The sequence below is a fragment of the Terrapene carolina genome, unplaced genomic scaffold (assembly GCF_002925995.2).
Source record: "Terrapene carolina triunguis isolate 2854851 unplaced genomic scaffold, T_m_triunguis-2.0 Scaffold130, whole genome shotgun sequence".
In the NCBI taxonomy this organism is placed as follows: domain Eukaryota; kingdom Metazoa; phylum Chordata; order Testudines; family Emydidae; genus Terrapene; species Terrapene triunguis.
Window position 1 is genome coordinate 32,997,444 of NW_020664481.1, and position 12,466 is coordinate 33,009,909.

Genomic DNA, 12,466 nt, shown 5'->3' on the forward strand with positions numbered 1-12,466 from the left:
ATTCTGCCGCTGATTATCAACGTGCAGGAGGGGACGGGCAGGAACGTGCATTCCTTCCTGGGTTCCCCCAGCCCCAATCAGGAGCCGCTGCAGCGGAGGAGTGGCCAGGGGCTGGCCCAGCACGGCCCCCGGCAGAAAGAGAGCAACACCTGGCCAAGTGGCCGGAAGAACAAAGGGGGTCGCCCATCCCCCTCTGCCCGGCACCCAGGACTGTAGGGAAGTGGTCTGGGAATCAGCCCGAGCGCTCACCCCCGCCTCGCCATGCGCCTCACCTTCCGCAGCTCCTTCTCGATCTCGCCAGCTTTCAGGACAATGGGACCCCTCACGGCGTATTCCACCGCTTTCACCTGGGGGTTCATGGACTCCAGCGTCAGGATTTTCTCCCTGCTTGTCTTCTCGTTGATTTTCACTGCAGAGGCCTTAGCAGCGCTGTTCCAACGCACGAGTCCTTCTCTCCCCGGGCGAGTACGCTGGGTAAAGCGCTGCTGGTGCTGTTTCCCCTCCACCAGCGAGGCAATGCATCGCAAAGCCACGTTTCTCCTTCCATTCCTGCAGGACCCTGGCCCTTTACAGCCCGGGCTTGCCGCAGTTTGCTTGGTAAGCACTGCAAACCGATGCATGCTCCTGGCGGGTAGCCGCTTCCAAATAACAATAAATTATTTTTACAAATTGGAAATATTAAAAATCTACACAGACAAATAAAAGGTGCAACCAGAAGCAATTCCGGTGGACAAGCACAGTTACAAGTGCATGCTCAGTTCTCTGCAGTCTCCCCTACATCCAGATTCTTGAAACTTAATTGCAATAGACACAACTGATCTTGTAATGCCACCAGGTTATCAATAAATCCCACCATTGCAACACCTTAGCGTTGGGGAAAAAATTAAAATAAAAGCAAAAAGGATCTCTGCATTAATACATTGTCCCGGGAAAAGCCATTTAGCTCAGAACTGCAAACCAACACGCTCAACCCTCTGCTACTAGTAGCCCGCTTTCCAAGCATGCAAAAGTAACAGAGCTTGCACCAGCCAGACCACCAGTCGCGCTGCTTGGTGGGGTTTGTAGTTCTTACAAACTCTCCACAGCGCCTGCCCACAGCATCAGGTGATGAGGCAGCAAACTACCATACCCAGAGTCCCCTCAAAGCACTGCTGGGTACGTCATGTATCTTCGTTGTGTCGGCTGTAGGCTGGAAAGGGGTGGAGGGAGCCGATGCACGTTAAAAGATGCCGTAGGGTATTAAATAAAGGTGGCGACTGCCGAATAAATAATGGAGCTATTACCCTCCTACCACCCCTTGTTGGGGGGGGGGGGGACGACCAGCATAGATATCTGGTATCCTCGATGAGAGCTGGAGCTGGCCGCAGGTTTGGAGGCTGGTGCGAGCCTTTGCTGCATCATCCTGGAACCAGGACCGACTAAGGCAGTAGTTTAAAAGGACACTTACATTTTAGAAACACTCTTACTTTGCATTTGTCATCTTAAAGTCCCAAAGCCCCTTACAGATGTTCGTTAAACTACACAGACATTTGGGGTAAGTAATAGTGTTATTCCCAGTCCACGGATATGGAAACTGAGATAGTGAGAGAGGTTAAAATGCTTTCCCTAGGGTTACAAAGCAAGACTGGCTCCCAAAACCCCACTTACAGTATTAGATTATACTCCTTTTGTTTCAATTTTTTTGTTTTTGGTATTCTGTTGTTTTAGCTTATTAGAAATCTTTCGATATCTTTTATCTGCTGATTTTTGTCCCTGTCCGTTTGGCAAAAACAGATCCCCTCTCTCCTGCCCTTGCTTCTTGTCTCCTTGGAATTTCAATTTTAACTTGACTTTCTAGTTTATTTCTTGTTTCATCTATATATCACCCCATCCATCGGGTGCTGATGATGATTAGCCAGTTCATAGGTTGAACAGACATTCAATTACAATAGGTGCTCAAGGAAACAGTAGCAATTTCAGGCACTCATTTTGCCATTCCAGCATATTCTCCTAGACTAGCAGCTCCCCCTCTCTCAGAAAATGAAAGGTTCTCTCTCTTTCTCCTTATTCTTACTAGCTAATGGGAAGGGGAAGGCTCTTTTCTTCTCTTGGGGGATCCATTTGTATTTTCATTAAAATCAGCTGGAGTTTGGCCACTTACTTCAGGGGGAGAAGGAGCAAGAGCAGGAAAGAGAGCTTTGAAGAGGGAGGTGGACAGGTGCATGTGGTCTCTTTGGTCCCTCTCCAAGCTATTATAGGGGACGAGGCCCTTTCTCATTTGTTCTGGCTCAGAGGTAGGGATTGTTTTCTTCTTTCCAAGCTGATGTACAGAAGGAAAGCTGCTGGGGAAGAGAGGGGATTTTCTGTTTTAGCTGTATTTGCTCTCCCTGTCCCATAAGATAGAGATGCTGGTTGGTTCATTCTGTCTTTGTCCACATCACCAAGGCTATTAGTCTTCTGTGCGATATAATGTTGTAAGCTCTAAATTTCTTTTGATTCCTTCTTTATGTGCTGCAAAGACTCTCCTGGTATTTTTACTCTCTTCCTTGAGATGCTTATTACATCCCTACAATAAACTCACTCCTCCAACCTTCTTTAGCAATGTTCTTTTGTGAACGTGTTGTAATCTTTGTTTGTTGTTGTATACTACACTTTCTATGTTGTTAGGGTTAACAAGCACAGTCCTCCCTTCCCCCACAAAAAACAAAATCAACAACAAGAGACCCAGGGGAGCACCATGTGTTAGGAATTCAGGTTCCTGGGAAGGAGGATTTGTTTGGTTGCAGTTCAAACAAACATTCATTTTTTAAGATATTTGCAGCCTGTCTTGTATAGGCTGATGACCTCTTCTATACTGGAGAATGGATTTTAAGACTATGGTAATACTATTTTTTTATTGTTTGAAAGGGGAGAGATCACATTTGGGGCCTGTCGACTTTGACAACATTCCTTTAAAGCAATGACTCACTAACATATCCAAAAATGAACATTTATTGAAGCCTGCTTTTGACTACTAATGAAAAAGATCAAAGTATTATTAGTTTGCTGCTGGATCAATATAACATTCTAAAATAAAAGGTTTCAAATTGAATTAGAGAGACACTAAGGTCAAATTTGCTGCACAAAAATAAAAGTGATTTAAAATAATCTTTGCTCAAATAGAAATGTTTTAATTGTTTATAATTCCAGTAAATGCTTTTAAGAATAATAAATACTATCCTCTGAGTTTGTAACACATGCACTATTGCATTGGAATAGGGCTTGTTAACATGAAAGTGAAAATGAATTGTAATTAAATGTACATGACATGAAAATGAATAGCTTTATTTTCTTCTCTAAGCTGAGAAATGCAAAAAGTAAATGATAAAAAATGAAAGGAATAATGAAAAATCTTAACATTCTTTTAGGTGTAATTATATAGTTTTTTTATAGTATAGGTAAAAAAGTGCCGGTTTTATAATTATGATTATAAATATACCTTCGTCTACCTATAGTACATCCCTCTTAATGTACTTTTAAATATAAATCTTTTATCTGAGGGGAGGTGGTGGTGTCTATCAGATAATATGGTGGAGTTGGAGTCCTGGGTTGAAATCCTGGCCCTGCTGATGTTAATGACAAAACTCCATTGACATTAGTTGAGTCAGGTGTTCACCCCAAAAGTAAACACTGACTTGCTTTGTGATCTTGGGCAAGTCGCTCAGACTCAGTGTATGCACCTGTAAGATGAGGCTAACGGTCATCTCTCCAACAAAGATTATTGTGATGTTCAGTTAATAAATATTTGTAAAATGTTTTGTGATCCCCTACAGGAGGGCAAAATATCCTTATGTAGTTGGTCCTCCGTAAAAAGCTCTTTGTCGTACAGAAACAAACTACCCATGGCGTACATTCATTGCAAGCTCATGATGTATAGATGTCAATTGTGACTGCTTTTTGCAAACTGGTCAACATGTGATCAGCTGGCATGACCAACCAGCAGTCTGTGTACTCTGTGCAAATCATATGAACACAAGTTTCCATAATAGAGCACATAGGGGAGCAAGTGGTGTTTAGCAAAGGGAAGTTCTACATTGATTCCCTTATTCCATGTCCTCACTATAGTGGTAAGAGAGAGAATTTGGTTTTCTTGCAGTTACAAGAAGCTAAAGAATAACAGCTTTTAAACTGGTGCTGAGATGGAAAGATCAAACAGCAGCAACACAAACGATTGTATGAGTCTGGACAGTGAATTCTAGAAAAAAGCCTTGATGTGCAGAATGACCTAGGGTGACCAGATGTCCCGATTTTATAGGGACAGTCCTGATTTTGGGGTCTTTTTCTTATATAGGCTCCTATTACCCCCCACCTCCTGTCCTGATTTTTCACATTTGCTGTCTGGTCACCCTAAGAATGACCAGCTACATCTAGCACATGCTCTCATATGATTGACCTCCACCAAATTACTATGAATAGCTGTATAGTTCAAATCACATGCTTATAATAATGGTATATGGATAGTTTTAGCCTTTATGTATGTCATGAGGGCAGAGAAGAGCTGGTGGGGCCTGGGGCCTCAAGCGGAGCGGGCCAGGTGCCATGGTGCCACTGGCACCATTGTAAACGCGGTATTGTACAGAAAGATAGACTTTAAGAGATTAGAAGTAATGAGGCATAAATGTCAGAATTGGTTATAAAGAAACAAAAGGTAAAACACAAACTAAAATCTAACTTAACAAGCTAAGTGAATTTAAAGCAAAAGGTTTCTCTCACCATATGCTTACAGCAGTCTGGTTGAATTCTTTCAGCCAGGCCACTCCCCCAGTTCAATGACCCTTCCTTAATCTTTCAAATGTTGTTGATGTCCTGAGTAGAAACAAGGGGGAGAAGAAATTTAGGGCCTCCTTTCTTCATTTTTATATCTTTTCCTCCTTGTTGAGAATCATATCCAGCTGGGGTTCAGGCTCTTTGAGGTTTTTTTAAAAATGGTGCTAAAATTATGGGATGTGGAAGGTTTTATTGGATGGGAAAAGTTGCATGCTGGGAACTTGAGCTTTATCTCCCAGAAATCCGTGGGCAAATCCCTATCCCACAAAACACTGCAAAAATGTCCCAAAAGGCATTGTGCCAGATGGCAGTGCATAGCACACAAGGATACCTACCCATAGTGCATAGCACTGTATAGTAAGACAAGCACTCCTTGTAAGTATGCACATTGTCAACACAAGCAGCTGAGTATGCACACACCTGAGTGATATATAAACTTCAGCGGCTGTACACCAACCTAACTCATGTTGACCAAAGTTTGTAGTGTAGATGTGACCTAAAACTCTTTCATCCCATGGGTCCACAGGCCCCTCTCTGGACTAAAGAACAGAATTCTTTTAGATTGACTAAAGCTGCTGAGAGGAAGTGAAACTGCACGTATTGTATACATGTTTTATGAAAGTTACCCTGGAAACATAAGGCCTCCATCATTTCCCCTCAGGCAGGGATAACATACAGAGAGGGAAAAACTGCCAATTTCCAGTTGGAGTGTCTTGCACATAATAAATAATTCTTTCATCTGGAGGGATGAAGCTGAGGTGGGATGGGAAGGGAAAAGGGGCATTTTTTATTTAAACGTATACTGTGGTTCTTTTTCCTAATCTGTGGATTAGATAATTTAATTTATAATTATTAGATTTGTGTTGTTCTTAGTACTTTTACACTTGGAGATTCTGTAGTGTAACAGAGGCTTCTTTTAGTAAATTTCTATATAAAAGCGTTCCAATAAATCAAAGGAAGGAAAAACTCTTAATTCCAAAACACTTCAGCGTTCAGATTACATGACATAATAAAAGAGAGACACAAAGAAGAACAGGCAAGGACAAGAAAAGACTTTTCATACGAGATTTGAAATGAGATGGAAATGGTGTCATCACTTTTTCGGTTTCTATATCAAGTTCTTGTGAGGCACATTTCATATGGGTCTCAGTCCATCAAGGTGCTTAGCAGTTCCACTGATATGCTGAGTGCCATTAATTCCTATTGAAGACTAAGGGTTCAGAGTACCTCCAAGGATGTGCTTAGTGTCTTTCTGGATGCTGGACTGGGCCCAGGTCTGCTGTCTGAAATGGTGCTAGTATTTGACTTTCAGAGCTTAGAGTTGTCTTCTCCATAAACAGAATCTGCTAGACCATGTATTAAACAAATGTAACTCCCTTTGAATGTGAAACAGTTGAATATATTAAGGGACACAATCATAAAGAGGGAAGAAAGCCAGAAAGTAATGAAAACACTTGAAAACTACATGCATTATTCAGGTCTCAGTAATGAATAATTGCTTAAAGAATGAATACCAGCAGCTTTACGTGGAGTAAGGGAAAATTTTTTTGTTTTGATGGTAACAGTATAGTTGAATTGAACTGAACGTTATCAGCATCCTGTATATAATTCATTAATGCTTTGTTCTAATAGAAATGATATTTTAATAGACTTATATTGATTTATGTATTACTTTTATTCTCCACTAAATAATGTTTCATGCAAAGCAGGACACTACTGTTTTTGTTAAAGACTCTGAAATCTTGTATGACAAAACAGTTTCTGCTATGTATGGGCTCTATTCATATAAATAAATAAATAAATCATCTCTCTTGTAACAGAAGCAGCATAGGACTCCTGGCTCATTGAACCTAATCTTGATTCAGAAACAAAACTCTGAAATTTCTTGTCTGCATAGCATGGATTTGTGCCTTTGGCTACAATTCCAGTTTATAGCAAAGATAAACATGCCTTTCCTTTTATGCAGGTATGGAGAAAGGCCTATGCTAGTGATGACATGCTACAGGCTGAATCTGAATGCATTATGAGAATAGTCAATCTCAGAGACCTGGGCCCAGATCCTCAAAGACATTTAGGCACCTAACTTCTAGGTGCCTAAATACCTTTGAGAATCTGTGCTTCAATGTACACTCAAGGAAGGGAATAATAAGGAATGGGTAGGCAATTCAGTAACTTTATATCAGTACACGAAGCACAGCAGACAGATGCTAGCAAACATGGAAGAGTATGATCTAATAGAGCTGAAACCTGGGAATAATCAAAACCATGACTTGATAGTTAATATGGATGGGTAAATTTATTCAGCAATACAAAAAAGGGAAGAGGTGGAGAAGCCATGGCATCTGTCCAAAACAACTTATAGGCAAGGATAAGAAATGGGTAGGGCACAAGGAGGAAAGACTGAATAAAACTAGAAGCAATAGGAAAGAATAGAAAATCTCTGAGGGGTCTCTGTTACACCAGCAACTGTGGACAAAGTAGGAGATGAAATTAGTGTTACTAATCCCTAAAGGAATGACAGCAACAATGGGGAGATTTCAATTGACCTGACAACCTGCCTGAATCTGAACTGGATATTTTGGGTATAATGTAAGAGCTTATCACCTAGATTTTCAGCATCAGCATAAAAACTCTGTCTATTCTGTTTTTATATGTAGAATCAAAACTTGTTCAGTGTGACCTAGAATAGCTAATCTGTGTTTTTCTGAGAGCATGTTTTAATCCTAGAGATCAGTCAATTCTGGTCCTGGGTATGTTAACATTTAGGATTTTATAATTTTCTTATGTTATTTTACCTTATACCATACATCTTACAAAATATGAATAGATATTTGTCATTGTCATGTGACTTATCATACCACTCACATATGCAGCTTGACATTGACTTCATTACTTTAGACTGCTTGCAGATTATGATAGACCCCTTTTAAGCACTGAAGATACATGAAAAGAGATTACCGGTTGCATGGAACTCTCTCCCTTCCCCTGTGTGGGACAGGGGCTCAGTTGCTTCCATGGCACCATGTGCCCCTCTTCTCTAGATAATATAAAAGGTTCTCCATGGTTTAGGGACTGTATTGAGGGAAGGGCTGGAGAGCGAAGGGGTGGGATGAGGTGAGGTGCTGGGCAGGCTAGTGACAAGTCCAGAGTCATAGAAGTCATCCCCCGTTTCCAGCCCCATATGGCCACCCTTGGGCTATATTATCTTTTCTTAAGAGCCCTCAGGCAGGGCATTTGTGCTCAGTCCCTGGCAGTGTGGCTCCACTGGAGTCATAGATTTGAGAAGTAGGGACTGGCATGCTGGGTCAAAAGTGGACATGGAACCACTCTGTTTGGGAGCAGGACAGCAGCTTTCCCTCCCCAAGGGTGGGCAATTTCTTCCCTCAACAGTATATGTGTGAGTGGGAGGAGAGAGAATCTCTCCAAGGGGATCTCCACAGATATTTTCCAGAATCCTCCTGTGGACTTTGTTACAGGAGGAGGCTATCTGGGCCTGTGGTTCAAATAATTGCTAAGGGTGGGGATAGCCCTCTGTTTCCTGAGCCATAGTTTGTATTTCATCTTATGTCTTCTTTGTACTAACAAATCAGTATGTGGACTCCCTCAGAATAAACAGGAGAAGGTCACCCAGTAGTAAACTGCTTATGAGAGTGAGTATTATATGTCTTGTATTCTGTGTAGCTTTTCATAGGACATATAGTACATTTTCACAGTCTGCCTTAAAAAGTAAGCACAACCATCTTAAGTCTGTCACTTAGCAGAAATGAAGAAAGAACAGTGTCTTTTTAATCTAGTCAGTGGAAAAAACAACCTGTGCTGTCCTGGTAAATGATTAAATACCTCACTCCCTGTATTGATTCCTTTCCACCGGGAACTAAACGACTGCATCAAGCCAGCTCATCAGTGTATTACTTTAACTGAGCAATAAACTAGCAATAACAATAAAAAATCAGCTTTTAAAAAGTGTATCCTCCAATGTGCCCCAATGTTTCTCTGCCTGAAGGAAAAGCACAGATAAGATTCTTAGTAAGATCACCTTTATCCTAAGATTTTCTTCAATATCTAGACAACACAAAGTGAATTAAAGTCCAAAATAGAGATGTAACTCCAAATTTCCTGTGTTGCATTGTGTGCAGAGCCAGCCTTACAATACATGGATTGCCACCCATGTGGAAGCATTGCAGTCCTTGTACAGCTCTATAATACTGTTGGCAGCTCTACTTCAGTTTGTCTTAAACAATAATCTTCAAAGTGAATTTTCCATAGAGACTTTCCCTCCTCTTTTTTCATTACACCCTTTACAATATATAGAGAAGTCATCCAAGGCTATAGTTAAGGTTGTCAGTATTGTCACTATCACCCTCTTTTTTCTCTCCAGAGGTTGAACTCATCTATAAAAAATTTTTTAGGGGAAAAATGCCCTTTACAATTCAAGTTTCAGACTAAGAGCTATTTCTTGACCTAGTTTTCAAACATGAAATTAACATTTAAATAATGTTGTCAAATTGTTTTAGAAAGCTTATTCAAAAAGAAATTTGGTCAGCAATACATTTATATTATGGTATATAAACACTTATTCCCTATATTTCCCCCCTCAAAAATACTAATATAATAAAAACAATCTACCGGACAATCATAGTAAAAAAAATAATAATAAATTTACTGATTTTTTTGCTACAGATACCAGGCACAATATTTAGAAAAAAGACTGAAATGGATTCAAATAAACTATTTTGAATTTGCAAGTGTATAATAGCATGTATGTGCATGACTGAGGTTGAAGCACAAGGCACCCATAAATAAACAAACATCAAAGTAAAACAGAACAGAGCAAAATCAAAATTCACTTCTCACCCCCAAAGTTTTCTTGCTCTGGATTTCTGGATGCAAAGGACTTGTATAGTCTCTGTTTTAAAATCTTAAAAAATGTTTTGGTTGTATATAAAAGATAGTTTAATTCAGTGAGATGTGTACAGTATGTAATTCCACTCCTGTTTTATTACCCCAGTTCTTGTTATTCATACTTAGCCCATGCTTTACTGGAAATAAGAGTAAGCTTGTCTTTTAATTTCCCTCATTTTATGATTGCTACTAATAGTTATGGGACAGTCAACTGGGAAAGGAAGATGCATAAAGTGACCATCCTTGAATAACATGCAACAAAGAGTCCTGTGGCACCTTATAGACTAACAGATGTATTGGAGGTTTCAGAGTAGCAGCCGTGTTAGTCTGTATCCGCAAAAAGAACAGGAGTACTTGTGGCACCTTAGAGACTAACAAATTTATTTGAGCATAAGCTTTCGTGGGCTACAGCCCACTTCTTCGGATGCATAGAATGGAACACACAGAAAGAAGATATTTATACATACAGAGAACGTGAAAAGGTGGAAGTAGCCATACCGACTGTAAGAGGCCAATCAATTGAGATGAGCTATCATCAGCAGGAGAAAAAAAACCTTTGAATTGATAATCGAGATGACCCATAGAAGGTGTGAGGATACTTAACATGGGGAAATAGATTCAATTAGTGTAATGACCCAACCATTCCCAGTCTCTGTTTAGACCTAAGTTAATTGTATCTAATTTGCATATTAATTCAAGTTCAGCAGTCTCTCTTTGGAGTCTGTTTTTGAAGTTTTTTTGTTGCAAAATTGCGACCTTCAAGTCTGTCACTGTGTGGTTAGAGAGGTTGAAGTGTTCTCCCACTGGTTTTTGAATGTTATGATTCCTGATGTCAGATTTGTGTCCATTTATTCTTTTGCGTAGAGACTGTCCGGTTTGGCCAATGTATATGGCAGAGGGGCATTGCTGGCACATGATGGCATATATCACGTTGGTAGATGTGCAGGTGAACAAGCCCCTGATAGCGTGGCTGATGTGGTTAGGTCCTATGATGGTGTCACTTGAATAGATATGTGGACACACAGTTGGCATCGGGCTTTGTTACCAGGATAGGTTCCTGGGTTAGTGTTTATGTTGTATGGTGTGCGGTTGCTGGTGAGTATTTGCTTCAGGTTGGGGGGCTGTCTGTAAGCAAGGACTGGTCTGTCTCCCAAGATCTGTGAGAGTGAGGGATTATCTTTCAGGATAGGTAGATCTTTGATGACACGCTGGAGAGGTTTTAGTTGGGGGCTGAAGGTGACGGCTAGTGGCGTTCTGTTATTTTCTTTGTTGGGCCTGTCCTGTAGTAGGTGACTTCTGGGTACTCTTCTGGCTCTGTCAATCTGCTTTTTCACTTCAGCAGGTGGGTATTGTAGTTTTAAGAATGCTTGATAGAGATCTTGTATGTGTTTGTCTGTGTCTGAGGGATTGGAGCAAATGCAGTTGTATCTTAGAGCTTGGCTGTAGACAATGGATCGTGTGGTGTGTCCTGGATGGAAGCTGGAGGCATGTAGGTAAGTATAGCGGTGAGTAGGTTTCCGGTATGGGGTGGTGTTTATGTGACCATCGCTTATTAGCACAGTAGTGTCTAGGAAATGGACCTCTTGTGTGGATTTGTCTAGGCTGAGATGTATTGGAGCATAAGCTTTCGTGGGGAATACCCACTTCGTCAGACGCATGTAATGGAAATTTCCAGAAGCAGGTATAAATATGCAGGCAAGAATCAGTCTGGAGATAACGAGGTTAGTTCAATTAGGGAGGGTGAGGCCCTCTTTTAGCAGTTGAGGTGTGAACACCAAAGGAGGAGAAACTGCTTTTGTAGTCAGGGCCGACTCTGGCTTTTTGGCCGCCCCAAGCAAAAAAAAAAAAAACCTTGTGGCGGGGCCGGGGCACGGGTGCAGGGGGACCGGCTTGGGGGGAGTGCGGGGGAGGGAGTGGGCAGGAGAGAGAGAGAAGGGGGCGGCCAGGGCTACAGCAGGGGCGCTGCCACACGGCCCCTCCCGCTGCGCCGCCTCCTGCCGCCTGCCGCAAGGGCTCCGCTCCGGTCGGCGGGGAGGGAAGGAAGAGGACTGCCCTGCAGGGTGCTCTGGTTCTCCGTGCCACCGCCCCCTACAGGGCGGCCGGAGCAGAACAAAAAAAAAAAAAAGGATTGGGCAGAATGCCGCCTCGAACAATCTGCCGCCCCAAGCACCAGCTTGCTCAGCTGGTGCCTGGAGCTGGCCCTGTTTGTAGTTGGCTAGCCATTCACAGTCTTTGTTTAATCCTGAGCTGATGGTGTCAAATTTGCAAATGAACTGAAGCTCAGCAGTTTCTCTTTGAAGTCTGGTTCTGAAGTTTTTTTGCTGTAGGATGGCTACCTTAAAATCTGCTATTGTGTGGCCAGGAAGGTTGAAGTGTTCTCTTACAGGTTTTTGTATATTGCCATTCGTAATATCTGACTTGTGTCCAGTTATCCTTATGATACTTGAATAACATGTTACTTGTAAGATCGAGATTGAAGGATCAGGGGGAGATAACCCTTAGCGCTGAGAGCTTTATAAAAATGAACAGCGCAGTGATTTTCAAAATGTTTTTCTAGTTTCAACCACTTCAGAAAACAATCTTCTTGGAGACCCACTTTTCCTACTCCCAATTCCACACCTTCCCTGAAGCAACTACAGGAGCTGGCCGGGTTACATAAAAAAGGAATTTCGCAACAATACTAGTGAGATAAGATTAAACTCGCTGCAGTGCAATGGGTGTTGCAAGTACGCAATTTCTTTGTTCTCCCTGGTTACAGGCGCTGCTGTTTGTCAGCACT

At 41.6% G+C, this 12,466-nt stretch overlaps 1 protein-coding gene across 1 annotated transcript in view; it reads right to left on the reverse strand.

The window, feature by feature from the left end:
* Positions 1-970, reverse strand: part of GPT2 (glutamic--pyruvic transaminase 2) — a 43,523-nt gene extending 42,553 nt beyond the window's left edge. The window contains exon 1 of the mRNA XM_026652850.2: positions 273-970. Within this exon, the coding sequence (XP_026508635.1) occupies positions 273-620 (348 nt within the window). The 5' untranslated portion in view covers positions 621-970. The remainder of the gene's footprint in view (positions 1-272) is intronic.
* Between the last annotated feature and the right edge of the window lie 11,496 nt (positions 971-12,466).